Source organism: Abramis brama (genome assembly GCF_963993115.1).
Source record: "Abramis brama genome assembly, chromosome: 8".
Taxonomy (NCBI): domain Eukaryota; kingdom Metazoa; phylum Chordata; class Actinopteri; order Cypriniformes; family Leuciscidae; genus Abramis; species Abramis brama.
The window spans coordinates 36,953,702-36,975,762 of record NC_139970.1 but is presented as its reverse complement, the minus strand read 5'-3'; the positions used below and the strand labels follow the sequence as shown (position 1 = coordinate 36,975,762).

General features: G+C 33.9%; 1 protein-coding gene and 1 long non-coding RNA gene across 3 annotated transcripts; both read right to left on the bottom strand.

The window, feature by feature from the left end:
* Positions 1-911: 911 nt before the first annotated feature.
* On the bottom strand, positions 912-5,160 carry LOC311088426 (uncharacterized protein). Of its 2 annotated transcripts, none has more exons than XM_084122504.1 (6): positions 4,563-5,160; positions 2,876-2,932; positions 2,654-2,695; positions 2,044-2,142; positions 1,565-1,586; positions 912-1,464 (listed from the first exon to the last, which is right to left on the bottom strand). In XM_084122504.1, coding segments are annotated over exons 1-5 (486 nt in total). In that variant the 5' UTR covers positions 4,849-5,160; the 3' UTR covers positions 912-1,464; positions 1,565-1,584. The 2 variants fall into 2 exon arrangements, with proteins under 2 accessions (XP_083978630.1, XP_083978631.1); XM_084122505.1 differs by having other exon boundaries at positions 1,327-1,464; positions 1,554-1,586; positions 4,563-5,119.
* A 1,438-nt stretch (positions 5,161-6,598) lies between these two features.
* On the bottom strand, positions 6,599-10,179 carry LOC311088997. The gene is made up of 6 exons (XR_014607609.1): positions 9,822-10,179; positions 8,130-8,186; positions 7,908-7,949; positions 7,298-7,396; positions 6,819-6,840; positions 6,599-6,718 (listed from the first exon to the last, which is right to left on the bottom strand). It is a non-coding gene; the product is annotated as an uncharacterized lncRNA (long non-coding RNA).
* Positions 10,180-22,061: the final 11,882 nt, after the last annotated feature.

The following is a 22,061-nucleotide window of genomic DNA, read 5'->3' as shown; positions in this document are numbered from 1 at the left end:
GTACACCTTGTTTTTTGTTTTTTCACAATTAGGCCTACAGTTGTTTTTATTTTTCCCTGCTTGCTGAACGCCAACAGGATAGGCCACGGTTCAAACTCCTTCCTTCTCTTCACTCGTGCTAAACCAATATCGCCATGTAGTGGCTGAATTCTGTTCCTGCTCCAGTTGTGTTTGACATATTTTACATATTAAATTTGACGGTATTGATAACGAAGCTGTGAGGGTTTTTTGTCATGACGTCATTTTGAAAGATAATTTCGCCATGGGTTCTAAACTGTTCGATGTTATGTAAAATAGTTAAATTAAACAAATATAGTGAAAAGGTATAAAATAAAACGTTTATATCACTCTAAAAAATGCTGGGTTGTTTCAACCCAAATGTGGGTCAACTATGGACAAACCCAGCCATTGGGTTAAATTCGTAAATTACATTTTTAACCACATGTTTGGGTTTGTCCGTATTTGACCCAAAATTGGGTTTAAACAACGGCTAATAATATATTTTATATACTATATAGCTTACAATTGTTGACACAATTTCACATCATTTTCAATGTTGTGCTAACAACTAAATTAGCATATCTAAATATAGTTTATTAGTCGTCCTAAGAGAGACCTCATCTTCCTTTAAATCCAACTTATAATGCGTGTCTTATATGAAGTTTAAAGCTAAAACTCAAAAACAAACAATAGCATAAGGTTCTGTTGAGACAACATCATTTGCTTTAGTTCACAGAGGATGGTAGTGTGTTGTATCATGCAATTAAGCAAGTTGTTAAAAACTATCCTGGGAATGCAATTACTGTAAGTGTTGTCTTTAGTAAGCAGTAAAAATAATGTCAACAAAGCTTGATGTGATGTTAAGTTGTTTCTCATTTGATGGTCATAAAAAAAGACATTATATTTTATTTAATTATTATAATCTTTATTGTAATCATAAAGTCAAGTGGAATGAAAAACATTTTAAAAAATCCATTAAAATGTATTTAAAGATATCAAAGCTTAAAAACGTACAAACTTACGAACTAAAGAAATATGAACTATGCTACTGTTTATTATGTGCAATATATAATTTATATGCCCAGTTTGGTTATATGTATTCTTACCCGTACAATATAATTGGTTCTCAATACAAAAAAAATTTAACTCCACCACCAATCAATTAAAAACATTTAAGAAAGAACATTTTTTTTAAAGTACATAATACCAAACAATACAACAGTTATTATTGCAGTTCCTTCATGAGAGATTCTTCAAGCTTGAACAAAGCATTGACCAGGTCCTTGGCAATGCTTTCACAATTCACACAGTCCAGCAGTTCCCTCATCTTCATCTGGCGTGTTGGATTCGCTCTCACATTTGCAACTGATTCACTGTGCAAGTCAAGATCATCAATGATTGGATCAATGTTCTTCACATTTTGAACCAACTGACTGGTGTTTGCTTTCAGAAACTTTTGATAATCTGTGAATATAAAAATAAAATGATAAAGATAATAACAGGAAAACGAAAACGAAGGCAAAATGGGAAAGAATATAAAGATAGAACTGAACCGTGTATTGACCTGTTACCGTTTTCTCTTCTTTCTGAAACATTAGAAAAAAATAGGATTATAGTGAGATTATTATTATTATGTTTAAAAAAAAAAAACAAGTTTTATTATTGCTGCCATGAACTGATTTTAAAAAATGGGACAGTCCTTTTGGGTAGTATTTAGCTTTGAGTCTGCTGTCAAACAAACAGCTGATATAGTTATAATATAGTTACAATTCTGAGTCTGAATAATCCAGGAGCATGACAATAAATAAAATAAACTCATCTAGGCACATTCTACAAAACTCAATCCAATAGTACCAAAAACATAACATTTATCTGTATCCCAGATTTGCACATGACACTGCAATGTAATCTTCCTTAAAATTGGTCCCAAATAGTTAACTCCGAGTGCTTACTTAAGATTAATATATACTCTGTTACAGAGTCTAATTTTATACATTACATAGGCGAAAACTGTTTTATTAGTTTCTCATGTATTACACTTACAATTTGCCGGCATATTTATATTTATCCCACTGGAGCTTACAGTTGAACCAGTTATGACAGGCGAAAACACATGGCCGCCATCAGTTGCAGAGATTTTGCCTGTTTACAAAAAAATATCTGTCAGTTCATCTGTCAATTGTTCATTATACATCCAATAGAGTGCAACAGTGCCCGTGCCCGTCCCCTTTTTCACCGTCGCTGGTTACCAGAAGTAGTTTTTCATTCATATTTCCCATAGTGATTAAAATATGCATATGTAGCCTATACAAACATTTCAGTATTTTGAGAGGGTAGGGAGATTGTTATTCACAGTGCTTCATGTTTTGGAGTGTGTTGCTTTTTTCAACTCTCTGTTTGGCATAATTTTCACTACAGCATCATGGGTAATGTAGTTTTCACCAAGAGTTCCACTGTGAAACACGATTATTTTAAAAATAAGCTGAAATAATGCAGCTTTATCAGAAGCAAATACCATATATTAACAACCTCTTTGCACACAGGTCTGTCTTTAAAATCAATTTCCGTATGGAGAAAATAAATGTTTTTACTTCCAGAAACCGGCTGTTGCACTCTATGTTTCCCATTGCAAATATATATAAACCACACTAACATGTTACTTGGATGCCTGATTGTCCCGCAGTGTTTGCCGTCTCTAGAGAGAGAGAAAAAAGGAAAGACCATGTTATTTTAAATGGCAAAAATCATGCAAGCATCCTATAGCCTAGGCAGTAATACAGTGCATAACAGTACATTGATCTGCCCTGTTTAACACAACATATACACTATTTAGGGTGAGACAAAAACAAAAAACAAAAAAAAGATTGAATCTAACCTTGTGTTGACCTGTTAGCAGCTTCTCTTTTTTCACAGTCTTTATCGGGTTTCTGGACTGAAACATTAGAAAAAGATATTATTTTGAGATTTGTTATTTATTTATTTGTTTGTTTGTTCACAAGAATTGAGTCCAATGCGTAGGCTATATAATTTGGAAGAATTTTACAGTTTAATATCACGAAAATGTAACTATATCTGAAAGAAGACACTTGACGGCGCCCAGCTATGACTCTAAAAGGCCTAACTGAATTCACCCTATGTATGAAGCCATTTTTTCACTATAGGCATAGCCTAATAGGTTTGTCTTTTGTGGCTTCAATAAAGTAGCTATGGCCTGGTTTCACAAACTGGGCTTAGATCAAGCCAGGATTAGTCCTTAGTTTAATTAGGGCATTTAAGGAGCTTTAATAAACTTGTCTAGTGTTGCCAGGGTCGCGGGTTTCTATAATGTAGCGCCACCACAAATGTTTTATCTGTAGACAAAGAAAAATTAAAATACATCCTTTTACTAATGTGTATTGATCCTTGGAATGAATACCTGGCAACCCAAAGACAATGGAATGAGCTGAAGTGAAGGTGAAACATATGAGGGGAACACTTGATGTCACTTCACAACCTAGAAGCTGCGTTTCACCCACATATAGTAATGTAGGGAATTTTAAGGCAGGTTAATTAAGTTTGGCATTGTAGATTAATTGCACTGATGCTTGTGTGTAGACAAAACAAGAGTGTATAAAGACTATAAAGGCTATTAATAATGGTCTTGACAGAGATCAGAAAGTAAAAGTTTTTCATCTATTTATACAGATGTGTACTACGATTTGCATTGTTAAAAGAATTTGGGAAGTGCACAGACAATGTGAGTTTTAAGGCAAAAATATATACTTATATTATAAACTGCATTTAAATCTGCTAAATCTAATCTGCTAAATGCTAAAAGGTATAAATGTATAATTAAATTATGAACATCATGATTTTCTGTAAAGCTATAAATAACTTTGACTTTTATGGATGGCTTTATCTGCTTATCACATTGTGACAGTGTCATTCAAATTCATAGCTTACATTTTAAACAATTGATTATACAATGTGATGCAAGTTAAAATCAAAGACAGAGTAAAAGATTTACTTCAGTTACTTAAAAGAGTAACTGAAGAGGAATACAATACAGATTAAATAATTAAATATGCACATATTGAAAGTGGGCGTATGCTTTATATAAATTGTAATTTTATTTTAGGCTGTTTTGGTTTTGGTTTTTTTTTTTTTTTAAACAACACTCATCGACGCCAATTTGTTCATTCTTAAAGTATAGGCTAAACTACTTTTTTGATTACATTTACTTTTTTGTACTTGAAGTTGACCACATGAGTGGGCTACCATAACGAATTTTCTAAGTTGGGCTGGCAAAACTTCTTACTGAGGCTGGATGTCAGAACCCTATGAAAATTTGCACTTACACTGTTTATTCATAAGATGAAAATACCAACCGGACATCCTTTAGTAGCCTACATTTTTTACGAATGATCTCTATATGAAAACACAGCCTATAGTAGGTTATTCCCAAACCCAATCTTATAAAAAAAAGACTTGCTGTCCAATTCCACACCTTTCAGCTAAAATGGGCCCACTTTATGCACAGGTTTTTAAGAGATATGCGAAGATGTGCTTAATGCAAAACATACCTGAAGTGTCCACAGTTTTGATCCATTCTCTGAGTTGAGGAGAAAATTCATTCACATCATCTTTTTTCAGCAAATTCAGAAAATTTCGACATACATTTTCACCCTTTCGATGGATGATGTCCAGAAGCTTGATAACTGCCGTCCTGGGATCCGTAATAGAATTAAGATGATCGTACTCTGTCGTTGTTATAAGTTCGTGCACTTGAACATGTTGCAAAATAAGAATCCAATCCAGTTTAAGCCAACCGATGAGATTAGTTTTGTTTTTCAAAAGGACTTTATCCATTTTTGACAACAGGTTTACGCTATACAACCTTGTACAGACGTGTACGAAATACCATAGAGACAGAGTTTACTTTCGTTTTCGATCTGTGCATTTATTCTATGGGTGAAGATCGTTTCAAAAGAAGCTGTCTCGACCTTCTGTTAGTTAGTTTATTAGTAGTTTTAAACCCTATTGCCGCTAAAAAGGCAAGTCTAACAATGTTTCACAAGCTTAATTTTCCGTATTTTCGCTCTATATAATAAGCACTGTCCCTCAAAAGCCGCCGCAATGTGAGTTTCGCCGGGAAAGCTCGCTCTTGACGGAGATGCGAGTAAGGGACCGTGGGGAAAGTGCACTATTTCTTCGTTTTTAAGGAAAACGCAGAGTGTGTGTTTTTGTAATAGCTTTTTGATTTTAAAGAGCCTATTGACATGAGACCAGTGCAGTTCGGTAGGGGGCCTCAGTGGGCATCTTACTGCTCTATTTTCAAAATCGGTATTGCATGTCCAAAATTAACATTCTTTTTGTAATAGCTATGTAGTGGCTGAATTCTGTTCCTGCTCCAGTTGTGTTTGACATATTTTACATATTAAATTTGACGGTATTGATAACGAAGCTGTGAGGGGTTTTTGTCATGACGTCATTTTGAAAGATAATTTCGCCATGGGTTCTAAACAGTTCGATGTTATGTCAAATAGTTAAATTAAACAAATATAGTGAAAAGGTATAAAAGAAAAAGTTTATACACTCTAAAAAATGCTGGGTTGTTTCAACCCAAATTTGGGTCAACTATGGACAAACCCAGCCATTGGGTTAAATTCGTAAATTACATTTTTAACCACATGTTTGGGTTTGTCCGTATTTGACCCAAAATTGGGTTTAAACAACGGCTAATAATATATTTTATATACTATATATACTATACTATATACTATATAGCTTACAATTGTTGACACAATTTCACATCATTTTCAATGTTGTGCTAACAACTAAATTAGCATATCTAAATATAGTTTATTAGTCGTCCTAAGAGAGACCTCATCTTCCTTTAAATCCAACTTATAATGCGTGTCTTATATGAAGTTTAAAGCTAAAACTCAAAAACAAACAATAGCATAAGGTTCTGTTGAGACAACATCATTTGCTTTAGTTCACAGAGGATGGTAGTGTGTTGTATCATGCAATTAAGCAAGTTGTTAAAAACTATCCTGGGAATGCAATTACTGTAAGTGTTGTCTTTAGTAAGCAGTAAAAATAATGTCAACAAAGCTTGATGTGATGTTAAGTTGTTTCTCATTTGATGGTCATAAAAAAAGACATTATATTTTATTTAATTATTATAATCTTTATTGTAATCATAAAGTCAAGTGGAATGAAAAACATTTTAAAAACATTAATCCATTAAAATGTATTTAAAGATATCAAAGCTTAAAAACGTACAAACTTACGAACTAAAGAAATATGAACTATGCTACTGTTTATTATGTGCAATATATAATTTATATGCCCAGTTTGGTTATATGTATTCTTACCCGTACAATATAATTGGTTCTCAATACAAAAAAAATTAAACTCCACCACCAATCAATTAAAAACATTTAAGAAAGAACATTTTTTTTTAAAGTACATAATACCAAACAATACAACAGTTATTATTGCAGTTCCTTCATGAGAGATTCTTCATGCTTGAACAAAGCATTGACCAGGTCCTTGGCAATGCTTTCACAATTCACACAGTCCAGCAGTTCCCTCATCTTCATCTGGCGTGTTGGATTCGCTCTCACATTTGCAACTGATTCACTGTGCAAGTCAAGATCATCAATGATTGGATCAATGTTCTTCACATTTTGAACCAACTGACTGGTGTTTGCTTTCAGAAACTTTTGATAATCTGTGAATATAAAAATAAAATGATAAAGATAATAACAGGAAAACGAAAACGAAGGCAAAATGGGAAAGAATATAAAGATAGAACTGAACCGTGTATTGACCTGTTACCGTTTTCTCTTCTTTCTGAAACATTAGAAAAAAATAGGATTATAGTGAGATTATTATTATTATGTTTAAAAAAAAAAAACAAGTTTTATTATTGCTGCCATGAACTGATTTTAAAAAATGGGACAGTCCTTTTGGGTAGTATTTAGCTTTGAGTCTGCTGTCAAACAAACAGCTGATATAGTTATAATATAGTTACAATTCTGAGTCTGAATAATCCAGGAGCATGACAATAAATAAAATAAACTCATCTAGGCACATTCTACAAAACTCAATCCAATAGTACCAAAAACATAACATTTATCTGTATCCCAGATTTGCACATGACACTGCAATGTAATCTTCCTTAAAATTGGTCCCAAATAGTTAACTCCGAGTGCTTACTTAAGATTAATATATACTCTGTTACAGAGTCTAATTTTATACATTACATAGGCGAAAACTGTTTTAATAGTTTCTCATGTATTACACTTACAATTTGCCGGCATATTTATATTTATCCCATTGGAGCTTACAGTTGAACCAGTTATGATAGGCGAAAACACATGGCCGCCATCAGTTGCAGAGATTTTGCCTGTTTACAAAAAAATATCTGTCAGTTCATCTGTCAATTGTTCATTATACATCCAATAGAGTGCAACAGTGCCCGTGCCCGTCCCCTTTTTCACCGTCGCTGGTTTCCAGAAGTAGTTTTTCATTCATATTTCCCATAGTGATTAAAATATGCATATGTAGCCTATACAAACATTTCAGTATTTTGAGAGGGTAGGGAGATTGTTATTCACAGTGCTTCATGTTTTGGAGTGTGTTGCTTTTTTCAACTCTCTGTTTGGCATAATTTTCACTACAGCATCATGGGTAATGTAGTTTTCACCAAGAGTTCCACTGTGAAACACGATTATTTTAAAAATAAGCTGAAATAATGCAGCTTTATCAGAAGCAAATACCATATATTAACAACCTCTTTGCACACAGGTCTGTCTTTAAAATCAATTTCCGTATGGAGAAAATAAATGTTTTTACTTCCAGAAACCGGCTGTTGCACTCTATGTTTCCCATTGCAAATATATATAAACCACACTAACATGTTACTTGGATGCCTGATTGTCCCGCAGTGTTTGCCGTCTCTAGAGAGAGAGAAAAAAGGAAAGACCATGTTATTTTAAATGGCAAAAATCATGCAAGCATCCTATAGCCTAGGCAGTAATACAGTGCATAACAGTACATTGATCTGCCCTGTTTAACACAACATATACACTATTTAGGGTGAGACAAAAACAAAAAACAAAAAAAAGATTGAATCTAACCTTGTGTTGACCTGTTAGCAGCTTCTCTTTTTTCACAGTCTTTATCGGGTTTCTGGACTGAAACATTAGAAAAAGATATTATTTTGAGATTTGTTATTTATTTATTTGTTTGTTTGTTCACAAGAATTGAGTCCAATGCGTAGGCTATATAATTTGGAAGAATTTTACAGTTTAATATCACGAAAATGTAACTATATCTGAAAGAAGACACTTGACGGCGCCCAGCTATGACTCTAAAAGGCCTAACTGAATTCACCCTATGTATGAAGCCATTTTTTCACTATAGGCATAGCCTAATAGGTTTGTCTTTTGTGGCTTCAATAAAGTAGCTATGGCCTGGTTTCACAAACTGGGCTTAGATCAAGCCAGGATTAGTCCTTAGTTTAATTAGGGCATTTAAGGAGCTTTAATAAACTTGTCTAGTGTTGCCAGGGTCACGGGTTTCTATAATGTAGCGCCACCACAAATGTTTTATCTGTAGACAAAGAAAAATTAAAATACATCCTTTTACTAATGTGTATTGATCCTTGGAATGAATACCTGGCAACCCAAAGACAATGGAATGAGCTGAAGTGAAGGTGAAACATATGAGGGGAACACTTGATGTCACTTCACAACCTAGAAGCTGCGTTTCACCCACATATAGTAATGTAGGGAATTTTAAGGCAGGTTAATTAAGTTTGGCATTGTAGATTAATTGCACTGATGCTTGTGTGTAGACAAAACAAGAGTGTATAAAGACTATAAAGGCTATTAATAATGGTCTTGACAGAGATCAGAAAGTAAAAGTTTTTCATCTATTTATACAGATGTGTACTACGATTTGCATTGTTAAAAGAATTTGGGAAGTGCACAGACAATGTGAGTTTTAAGGCAAAAATATATACTTATATTATAAACTGCATTTAAATCTGCTAAATCTAATCTGCTAAATGCTAAAAGGTATAAATGTATAATTAAATTATGAACATCATGATTTTCTGTAAAGCTATAAATAACTTTGACTTTACTTTTATGGATGGCTTTATCTGCTTATCACATTGTGACAGTGTCATTCAAATTCATAGCTTACATTTTAAACAATTGATTATACAATGTGATGCAAGTTAAAATCAAAGACAGAGTAAAAGATTTACTTCAGTTACTTAAAAGAGTAACTGAAGAGGAATACAATACAGATTAAATAATTAAATATGCACATATTGAAAGTGGGCGTATGCTTTATATAAATTGTAATTTTATTTTAGGCTGTTTTGTTTTTTGTTTTGTTTTTTAAACAACACTCATCGACGCCATTTTGTTCATTCTTAAAGTATAGGCTAAACTACTTTTTTGATTACATTTACTTTTTTGTACTTGAAGTTGACCACATGAGTGGGCTACCATAACGAATTTTCTAAGTTGGGCTGGCAAAACTTCTTACTGAGGCTGGATGTCAGAACCCTATGAAAATTTGCACTTAGCCTACACTGTTTATTCATAAGATGAAAATACCAACCGGACATCCTTTAGTAGCCTACATTTTTTACGAATGATCTCTATATGAAAACACAGCCTATAGTAGGTTATTCCCAAACCCAATCTTATAAAAAAAGACTTGCTGTCCAATTCCACACCTTTCAGCTAAAATGGGCCCACTTTATGCACAGGTTTTTAAGAGATATGCGAAGATGTGCTTAATGCAAAACATACCTGAAGTGTCCACAGTTTTGATCCATTCTCTGAGTTCAGGAGAAAATTCATTCACATCATCGTTTTTCAGCAAATTCAGAAAATTTCGACATACATTTTCACCCTTTCCATGGATGATGTCCAGAAGCTTGATAACTGCCGCCCTGGGATCCGTAATAGAATTAAGAAGATGATCGTACTCTGTCGTTGTTATAAGTTCGTGCACTTGAACATGTTGCAAAAATAATGATCCAATCCAATTTAAGCCAACCGATGAGCTTAATTTTGCTTTTCAAAAGGATATCCATTTTCGACAACCGTTTACGCTACAACCTATAGACGTGTGCACAAGAAATACCATATGGGACTGTGACGTAGCAGACGGGCGGGGTCAACTTGTTTAGCGCGAAATAGTCTACTTTCTCTTCTCATTTTTTACCTAATGGGCCTCAAGAAGAATAGTAAGAAAATAAATTAAGACAGTTACAGTAGGCTAGCTATACTATATATCGTTATCAGCACCTGTATTCAGCTCTAACCGTCTCTGAGAGAATATGCACCTTTAATTCAGCGTCAGGTGTTTTTGCTTTCACTTTCTGTAGTGAATAGTTGACTGGGGTTTGAGACTTCTTCGCCAGCATAACTCTAGAGCAAAGTTTGCGCATTGCTTGTGTGATATCCGGCTCGCCCTTATGCTTTAAAATGTAATGTTAATGTATAGAGACAGACTTTATTCGTTCGTTTTCGATATGTGCGTTGCATTTATTCTAACGCGTCACTGCGAAGATCGTGTCAAAAGAAGGACAGCTGCTTAACCTATAGGCTAGCCTACTGTTGCTTATTTATGCTTGTTGTTTGCATCTAACAGCACATTGTGTATTAGGCTATCTAATCTCACCCACTGTTATGTAACCTAATTAATTTACAAACCTTGTCTGATGAGGCAGTTTTCTAGCATGAGGTAAAACTGAATTTGTAAAACTATTAGTCTACTAACCATTCAAAGCATTTTTAGCCTATATGATGCCTCTGTCTTCAGCAAAAACAGCATTTCTGTTTTAGAAAGAGAGGAAAAAACAAACTCAGACAAACACAGAAACTGACAATAAGATTAAAGAGACTAAAATCTCTACTTAACAATAGCCTAAAAGCATCATAAACTAGGCTATCATAAAAGTGGCCCCTTGACTCTTATTTATTAGTTTACATAGCCTACATTAACTGCTGTTTGCTGTTTAGGTACAACATGCTTTGCTTGTTTACAGTTTCAAGTGTTGTAGTTCATAGATGGGAAGAAACATTGTGCAAATGGTCCTTAATTTTCTTTTTCTTTTTTATGTATGATTGAGAAAACAGAAAGTGAAAGCTGACTCAGCAGATCTAAATCTAAGAGGTGAGACAAGCGCTCCGCTGACTGGACATTAGCCTGTTAGGAAGGCTTGTTGAGGCAATGTCACCTTTGTTAAAAATGAATTCTTGTTAACATCCTGTTATTTAGATAATACAATCTCTCAATTGTACATTAAAGCAAAGATTGGACAAAATCCAGTGTGGTTTTACAGTATGAGGTTGCAGTCCCCTATTGCCAATACCAAGGTAAACTGGCAGACAAATTCACTATAACACTGTAATGAAAAGTTGCTGCCCTAAATTTTTAAGTACAATCAATTTGGATGTTTAAGTCATTTCAACTTGAATTATGTTAAACTGACTTAAAAATGTTTTAACCTTGTATAGGCTAACTTATAAAAACAGTTGAAAATTGCTTAACGTATAGGCTACTTAGATAAGTTAAAGCAATGTAAAAACATATGTTGTCATAACTTATTACATCGTCAACACCAGTGTTGGGGAAAGTTATGAAATGCATTACAATATTGCGTTACTCCCTTAAAAAGTAACTAATTGCATTACTTAGTTACTTTTTTAGAAATGTAATGCATTACCTTTTTTTGCGTTACTTTTTTTCACCTGGGCTGGGGTTGTGTTTTTTATAACAGAAAGTTATATTTTTGGGCAAATGTATTGAAATGAAATATACTTTATTGTCCCTGATAGGGAAATTTGTAATGGACTCCATAGCCAGCATTTCGCCAAAACCTGATACATTAAAAAATTACACAAAATATTCATACACCTCATACACATAAAAATAAATAGACTTCACTAATTCATGTTCAGCAGTCTAATTGATACTGGTACAAAAGAGTTTTTGAGTTCTGTACTTTCTTCCAGACGGTAAGAGTTCATAAGAGCGGTAGAGTACATGAGATGGGTCACTTAAAATCATTTTTGCCTCATTTAATGTGCATTGCTCACACAGAGTCTGAATACTAGGATATCTTTCAGTCCAATCATTTTCATTGAAGTTCGAACAATATATAGTATCTTTGATTTTGATTTTACAGAAAGATCACCGCCAAGTGGACAGACCATATCTGATCACACTTTCTAGTACAGACTGATAAAAAAGGAACATACTTTTCCTATTAACTCCATAAAACCAGTCTTCGTAAAAAATACAATCTCTGTTGGAGTCTTTCACACACCCAATTAACATGCTTGTCCCACGTAAGAGATTTGTCTATGCACTCCTAAGTACTTGTATGATTGCACCAGTGTGATTTCTTGATTATGAACAACTATGGGCATATGATCTCCAATGCCCTTGGGATCAAACATGATTTCCTCCGTTTTCTTAGTATTCACAATTAGAAAATTTGTATCACACCAATCAACAAATGAAATAATCTCAGAATAAAAATAGAAGAGGAGTCTTGTTTTTTCAGCAGACTTAAAATTACTGTATCATCTGAGTACTTCAGAATGTAGTTCTGTGGGTGCCTACTTGAGCACTTTTTAGTGTACAGCGTAAAGAGCTGGTGAGCTAACACAGCCCTGAGGAACGCCAGTACTAGAGTATTTTACTTGAGATATAAACTATTATTTACTTTGACTCTGAGTTCTAATTGTTAAAAAGAAGTGATACCACTGTATAATTGTAGGATTTACATTTAACTTCTTTCATTTTTTAATTAAGACGTGGTTGAACAGTATTGAAGGATGAACTAAAATCTATAAAAAGCACTCATGCATAAGCATCAGAATCCTCCAGATGGTTTAAAACCAAGTGCATAAAAAACTATTGATAGCATCACCTGTTCCTTTCCTATATGCAAATTGAAGTGGATCTAAGTGACTATTAACATTTTCTCTTAACATTGACACCATACACTTATCAAAACACTTCATCACCACTGATGTAAGGGCAATTGGTCTAAAATCATTGTTCTCGGTAGGACGGGCCATTTTTGGCACAGGAATTATAATAGACGTTTTCCAAATTACTGGAACTACTTTGGAATCAATAAACCAGTTCAGGAAGAAAAAGACCCTTTCACAACAAAAGTGAAATAATAAGCCTGGGGCTGAAGGAAATACAAATTCATGTCTGTACAGTAGAGGGTGCAGCTCAAACAAACCTTTCAGCTCTGCTGCCATTCTGTATAACTGAAGAATAGGATGCAGGAGAAAAAAGTTTAACACTTACTTTACCAATAAAAACAAAAAAGTCTAAAGTCATTTTTGCTTATGGTTTAACGGAATCATCGAAGGTCAGAAGCAAGTACATTGGACAATAAAGTGAGATTAAAGGGGTGGTTGATTATGATTTCACTTTTATAACTTTAGATAGTGTGTAATGTTGCTGTTTGTGTTACGAACTGCTCCGAGACACGAAGGTTGAGATCCAAATGCAGCTTTAATTAAGGGACAATCCAATACACGTAATCCAATATACAATAGGTCAAAACACAGGTAGGCCATCCAAACAAACAAACAAACAAACAAACAAACAAACAAAACAGGCAGGGGTCAGAGGCAAAAGAGTAATCCACGGAACAGGCAAAAAATCCAAGAACCAAGAGACATGAAACCAGGGAAAACGCTCGGAAATGCAGTGCAACAACATACAAAACTAAGGGTGATATTTGCTTTTAAAGACATCGTTTTTTAAGGACTACAACAAACGGCTGGTAGGGACTACACAAGCTTCCTCCCGGGCTAGTGACATCACCAACCCTAAAATTTATATAAGAAAATTTATTAAAAAAAAGTGACAATTTTAACATGCTATATAAAAATATCTGTGGGGTATTTTGAGCTAAAACTTCACATATACACTCTGGGGACATCAGAAACTTATTTTACATCTTGTAAAAAAGGGCATTATACCACCCCTTTAAATGCATAAAAAGTTATGTTTTATTTAACATTTAGTAATTGGAGGTTTGCATAGTATTATAATTCTGCATTTCACTGATTTTCTTCATTTTGAGGAATCATTACAGCAAAAGCATGTAGCACACAGTATTGTGAGGTTACAGAGATTTCAGAGTAGTTTCACATGCTAATTCAAATTAAAGCATCTTACGTTAGCCTAAGCACAATCAGAAAGAGATCCTCAATAGGATTTGCTTTTATAAAACTTTCTATGCCAACATCAAAAGCAACTGGGATTGAAACCTGTAGGTCTTTGAAGCTGACACCTCCTTGCATCTAAACAGTAGGTTTCTGTGGCAGAGCAGCTCTTTCCTTCAACTCTTTCTAGAATCCCACTACCTCCCTACGTTGTTTGAAGCAAAACAACAGATGGAAAGAGCAGGAGGGAATCGTTTAGTTGGGAAGATCAGCATGTTCAACAGTGCAGAACAAAAAGAGCTATTTCCTACAACAGAACACATCCTGTTAAATGATCCACTGGGACCACCTGACAGTCTACACAAAATCCAGAGAACTATTAGAGCAAATTGCACATTTCAGTTATAGTGTGTTTTTTATTCACTTTACAGCAGCATGACTAAGGCTTGCAAAATGCGGGTACTATTTAAATGAGGGTTGATAGGTAAGGAAGTCATATTATTGAAATTGGCCAAAATTACATTTCATGATTATTCTAAGTATACTAAGTGTGATATACTGTTCAATTTTCACAACATTATTGCTATGGACACTATTTTCTCATTTAAAAAACAAAACAATGCTTCAAACATTTTTGTAACTTTTGCTCTGAAAAGTGAGCATGACATCAGAGAATGTGAATGTGCAAGGATGACCCTTTTCATCAAAGTAAACTATCAAAATAAGCCACTTATCCTGCTATTAAAAGTTTTACCAATCTAAGTGGTAACACTTTAGAATACTGTATCTTACTTACTGCATAACTAATAAGGAATTATTGAAGAACTAATAGGTAATTCTTCATTAACTACTTCTTTATTACTGTTAACTACTACATGTGTTAACTAATCAGTATGTAATAGAATTTTATGATTGTGTTAAGTAACAGTTAGTTAATCAATAACTAATGAATTATGTCATATCTCCTGAAGAACTACTATTAATTATCTACTAATTAAGGTTCAAGAAAAATAACTAAGAAGTAACTAATGAACAGTCATACAAAACTGCATTGAGTTGTGACCTTCCTTATTTACTAATATTATTAATAGAAGAAAATACAATTTTAACAAATGCATATAATTGTTAAAGAGCTTTGGCCTATGTGGTTTTGTGAGTGTGTTCTGTAAGAAATAAACTTCAGAAAGGAACCCCACTCAAGTGCCTTGCCTTAACTAACCTCAGATTAGTTTTTATATTGTATATACAGTACTGTGTGTCTGTATTGCTCAGCATAATGCCATTGAGTAAATTCATGTATTTGAGGCAACGACTGAGGGAAACTGAACATGTAGGGAACTTATTAGTAATTAATAAATAATTGTTAGATAATTCATCAGGAATTACTTAGAACCTGAAACAGTATTCTAAAGTGAAAATATAGGGAACCCATTAGTAATTATAAAGAATTACCAAATAATTATCCAGGAATTAGCCTACTTATAACCTGAAACAGGATTCTAAATGTGAAAATATAGGGAACCCATTAGTAATTATAAAGAATTACCAAATAATTATCCAGGAATTAGCCTACTTATAACCTGAAACAGGATTCTAAATGTGAAAATATAGGGAACCTATTAGTAATTAATAAATAATTGTTAGATAATTCTTCAGGAATTACTTAGAACCTGAAACAGTATTCTGAAGTGAAAACATAGGGAACCCATTAGTAATTAATAAAGAATTACCACATACTTCCCACTCAAATCAAACTTACTGTTAAAAAAAAAAAACACTATTAACGTAATCATCTTAACCTTTGTGAAATACATGACAATGACTCAGGGTACATGATATCTTCCTTTATTTCAGATAAGGATATTTCTTAATACAGCTTATTTTATTTTGTTTTTGTCACGGTTAATCGATCCGTGTGTTCATTTTGCGTATCTGAAAACTCTTGGAACTCAGATAAAAACTATTCCAAGTGTAATCACCCGGTCTCTGTTCTCCACTTATCTTTCTTATTAGAATGACTAAAACTGTCTAAAAAACTAAAAAATATTGTTCAGTGCTTTTTACTTTTTAAGTACTTTAAAAATTAATTACATTTGTACTTTTAAGGTTAATTTGAAAATGAATAGGCCTAATTATAATTTTACTGAAGTCATATTTTATTGGGGTATCCATACTTTTACTCAAGTTCTTGATTTGTGTACTTCATCCACCACTCCACTGAAAAAAACCTGGATTATTGTAGTACCGGTAACTACTGTATATGACTGTTCATTAGTAGTTACTTCAAAGTTATTTTTCTTGAACCTTAATTAGTAGATAATTAATAGTAGTTCTTCAGGATATATGACATAATTCATTAGTTATTGATTAACTAACTGATACTTAACACAATCATAAAATTATATTACATACTGATTAGTTAACACATCTTCCTTAGTAGTTAACAGTAGTAAAGAAGTAGTTAATGAAGAATTACCTATTAGTTCTTCAATAATTCCTTATTAGTTATGCAGTAAGTAAGATACAGTATTCTAAAGTGTTACCCCTTTATTGCACCTTTAACTCATCAAAGTAAGTTAAGCAATTTTCAACTTTTTTATTAGTTATACGAGATTCAACTCATTTTTAAATTCAGTTTAATGTAATTTAATTTGAAATGGCTTAAACATCCATTTTGATTGGCTACTTAAAACTTGAAGGCAGCAACTTTTTTTTAAAATTTTATTTCATTACAGATGATAGATAGATCGATGAGATAGATATTTTTGTCACGCCAACATAATGATGACAACTTTACAACTTTCTGGCGACTAGATGGCAGTAATTCCCCATTCATCCTTGAGAAAAACGAAATAGGCTAGCCTACTGTATCCCGACAGCAAACACTGAGCTCAATTATTAGGTGATTTATTACAAAGGACTACACGCTGGCTTTGTCAGCGGTACATAGTTCAAGTATACAGGTGTTTCATGTTTCGTAACAAAAAGATGAACCAGCAGAAAAAGGAAATGGAATGGCACACGGGCTCTGTGAGACCTTGCCTGCACTGACGTTTCTGAAGTAGGCTATTTTGTGTTTGCTGCAGCTGCAAAAACATAAGTGGTAATCTATCTTTTCTGCCTAACAAAGAAAAGTTATTGGACGAAACAGCAAATAAATACCTTGGAACATGGCGATGAAAATCTAGTTTCTGTGAGATAAAGGTCACATACACTGCAAAGTTTTAGGAATGTCAACGCATTTTAAATACAGGAGTGATTCCCGTGGATCATCGTTGTGTGTGTGTGTGTGTGTACTGAATAGGCTACAGGGAACACTTCTGAACCTCCGATGGTTGATATGCAATGTCTCTTGAAGAAGATTATTCTATTAAGATATATTTATTGGCTATAAAATATTTATTAGCGATCAGAGACATTGTGCGAGCAACTATGTAGAAAGACCTGCATTTACTACAGATAGGCTATACAGGACATGACTGTATTATGTAGATAACCTGGAACTCACTGAAGGGACTTTTTTCAGTTAGCAAGGTTTTTATTTTTTGTGCAATATGCAGGCATGAAGAACACTGCAGGTTGCTGTCAACGCCATTGATGTGTGTTCTGTGACATGGAGCATTATCCTGCTGGGAATTTCAATTTGGAAGTGGACAGAATGTGTCTGGCCATAAAAGGACAGTCAGAAGGAACACATTTATGTGGATTTGCATTTAAATTATGCTCATTTGACATTAAGGGGCTAGTTTTTGCCAGGAATTTCCGGCATCATTACACTGACAACATCAACTCAAAACACAGGAAGGATCCGTAGATTTTTGCTGTTTACACCTAATTTTTACCCTAGTATCTGTATAACGTGGAAATTGAGATTGATCAGACCAGACTCGCTCATCTGTTTTTGCTCATGTGGCTGCTATGAGCTTATCTCAGTTCCAGGCCTTAGCTGGCAGGAATGGAGCCTGGCGTGTAATTTGTAACCCATCCAACCCTTGATGTGTTTATATTTTAATGGCCAACTGCTGTTGTAAATTGTTTCTGTTTAAGTAATTGTTTCTTTTTTGACAGCTTGAACACTGATAACTAATCAGGTCTTACATACTGAAATCAAGCCAGAATATTTACATTCTTTAAAGCCTAATGATTATTGAGATGAAATCTATATGCTCTATTGATGCACATGTTGCATTGTCCCATGAGGCACAATAACAGTAAACTGCAGGTCTGGAAATTGATTGACAAGATAAGCAGCACAGGAAGTCACATGATTGAGCAAGCAAACAACTCAATAGCTTGAGATGAAAGACTTGATATCCTAGTTTTTCCAGCGATAATTGCATAATTCATTCTGAAAGATACCAATAATTATCTTCAAGCAAACATTTGACAAAAAAATATGGCGTATGCTATTTCAAATAAAATAATAATAAAGTAGATTTATTGGTTAAATGCTTTCTTCCTTCTAAACTTTCAGGTTTTAGTCTGAAGCAATGAGAACTTTATTTCAAATGAATTTAACTTGGCTTCCAGGATCATTACATGTTCTTCAGACCAAACAAAGTCAAATTGAGTGCAAAATGAGCTTTTGTATTGGCATATTAATCTAATCAGTCACCTTAAAGCCTAAGAAAACTTTGTAAACATTGTTGAGGACTTTGACAAATGTTCAGCCTTATTTACACGGGTTCATCAGTATGCAGAGTGCATATTAAAAGGAGATGATGGTTGAAGTTTTCCTACAGAGATGACTTATTTTCAAGGCCTTTTCCCCTTTTTGTTTCTTTAGTGATATGAGCCTCTCTCCTCATTGTCAGCTCTATCCACTGTCTGTCAGACACTATGAATGGTCGGTTTGAGTCTAAACATCAGTGGCTGTGGGTGGATGATGGAGCATGATACCAGAATCGATTCTCCACAAATTAGATACAGTAATGGGTCATTTCTCCCCATAAATACCTATCGCCACTGGAACCACTGTGTGTTCTTAGCCTTGTTGTGTACACACAGTGTTTGACTTGTATCAATCTTGTTCTAACCCAGATAGGTCTTCCTCTGTTGAGTTGGCTCAGATAATAGGATAACAACAACAGGGACTGATCTATGGCGCAATCTGCAAAATACATAATAGATTAGTACGTTGACTCTTTTGTAATCTTTACAAATGAAATTCAAAGCTATGGTTAGTATAATATTATAATATAAATATAATTATGTCAAAATTTTAGTTTGGAATACCTTTCATGATTCATGTTACCAGCTATAGGCCTGATTCCAGTTGAGTCTTGATGCATCTCAAACAACAGTGAACGACCGCCTCTCCACCTGTCAGTCAATCATTTAGTGTCAATGCACTAAAACAATTATGTAAAGCATTATCAACAGAAGTTGATTTACTAGAGGAAACAGGGCCTGTTATAATGAAATAAATAGAATCAATTATTAAAGGCGAAGATAGCAAAGACAGGAAATATTAATTACAATATATAATACCAAGAGAGAAAATATGAAGGACATTTTTTCAACTTTTATTTTTTAATTTATCTTTTTACTTAAAGGGATGGTTCTCCCAAAATGTTTAATTCTGTCATTAATTACTCACCCTCATGTCGTTCCAAACCCATAAGACTTTGTTCATCTTCGGAACACAAATAAAGATCTGCGCAACTGACAATTTCATGCTTCAGAACGTTCATAAAGAGATTGTAAAACTAATCCATATTAATTTAGTGGTTTAGTCCAAATTTTCTGAAGAGACTCGATCGCTTTATATGATGAACAGATTGAATTTATTACATGAACTGTCCAAACATAGAAATCAGGCGATCAACAAAATGTCCCATTGCTTCTCATTATCCCAGGCACTGCTGGTTACTGCAAAAATGTTATGTAAAAGTGTAAGAATGTGGTGACTGAACAATGATCCTATTTTAATAGGAATTAAAAATGTCAAGAATATAGCTATTTTTTTGGTTTGTTTGTTTTTTTTAAAAAGAGAGTAATCATTTGTCATCAAGTCAACTGAAATTGGATTGCCCTATCAAGCTCATAATTGGGTGGGTCCCCTGTTGAGCCATGCAGGCTTGAAATGAGGTGTAACCTGTCTGCCAGCAAAATTGTTAGCTTTGGAAATAGACAAAAGGTTCTCTTAGCTTTAGTGGAGAGGTTTATTTCACGCTCAGTGGGAGATAGAGTGAATGTGGGCAGCATTTATGGGACGTCTGTGTCATTCAGCCTCCTGACATCTTGGTCAGCGCAGCAGCTCAATTGGACCTTAATAAAAGTGCTAAGCCAGCAGTTTTCTGCATGGGAAATGGAGTTCTGCTGTCAAAACTGTCATATTATCATTCTCCACCAGATAGCCTTGACAGAAACACATAATTTTATGACCCTCCAAGCATAAGGACAGCTGCATTTCACACACTGGCAAAGCAAATTCTCAAGGGAAGCTTTCTTACCATTTCAACTGATCTTTATAGCTATATTGCTTCCAAGCACCTTATTATTCTCATCACCAGCTAAGCTGGATGCTGCACATGTTACTGGTGGGGTTTGGGTCACGTCTTCCAGTATGAAGGTATCAAAAATGTATCCATACTATTCTTTCTTCCCTAACAACATGTTCTAATAAAATGTTGCTAACATTCCCATTAAGTTATGGAAAATGTTATATTTGAATGTTGTCAGTTTGAACGTTCAAAGCGTTATGCTAATGTTAAGCGAACATTCAATTTTATAATTTTGCAAACATTATAGGAACGCAAATTTTGAATGATCTCTGAACATTTTAAAACAAGTGGTAACATTTAAAAATGTAACATCCTAAATGTTTTTTAAGAAAAAAAAAGTTTCATGAAAGATGTATAAATAATGTTTTTTTTTTTTTGTTTTTTTGTGCTAACGTTTTGAGAACATTTTTAAAAGACCAATTAACTTTGAACAAAAATTCTATTAACAATACTGTTTGTTCTTAACGTAAGAACAAACGTTAAGAACGTTTGTTCTTAATTTTGAGAGAACCCCTCACCTACACACACACATATTAAGGTTATTGCCATTTAGAGTGCTAGAGTGTGTTGTTTGCCAGTGCTGATTTGTTGGGCAATCAATACTGCACACAATAAGTGTAAATCATCATTTCAAGTACAAACACAAGCATCTTCAAGATACTCGGATTGCTTCTCTTCAAGATTCTCACTGCAACGCTACAGTCTTTTCTGAAGGCTGAAGCATTTGATTAGAGACTCTTGGGTGTTTCTGGGAAATTCCTAAGCTTTCTTTAAAAAGGTTCATACTTTCATGTCAAAAAAGATAAACATGCCATGCAGTCTTTGTGCTCTGGCTGTCACTAATCCAGAAAACCCATTTCAGTAAAATGATGTACTGTACAAGCACTGGCAGCAGAATTCAGAAATGGACTAGATCCAAAAAAGAAAAAGGTGAAGGCTTTTTGTTACTAAATATGGGTGTTTCTTCCACCATTGGCGCTTTTGTCCCTTTAGAAAATAACTCCCTTAAAACAACTTTCTCACTGGAACAGTGTCGTTACTGTTAACTAAAAGTAAAAATAAAAACCACTTTCATTAATTGAAAATAAAGCCTAAATAAAATAAAATATAAATGTGCAGAAGAAAAATATACTTAAAGTACTTACATGAGAAAAAGGAGAACATTTGGCAAAATGTGCCAATTAACTGAAGAAAGTTTAAGATGAAGGACTAAAATTACCAAAACTAAAACTGAAATAAAAATAAATTTAATAGATGAATACTTTCATCTGTAGAACACAAAATGACTTTTGTGCTTTTTTGTCCTTTTTGACAAATGAAAACTCCAGTCCCCATT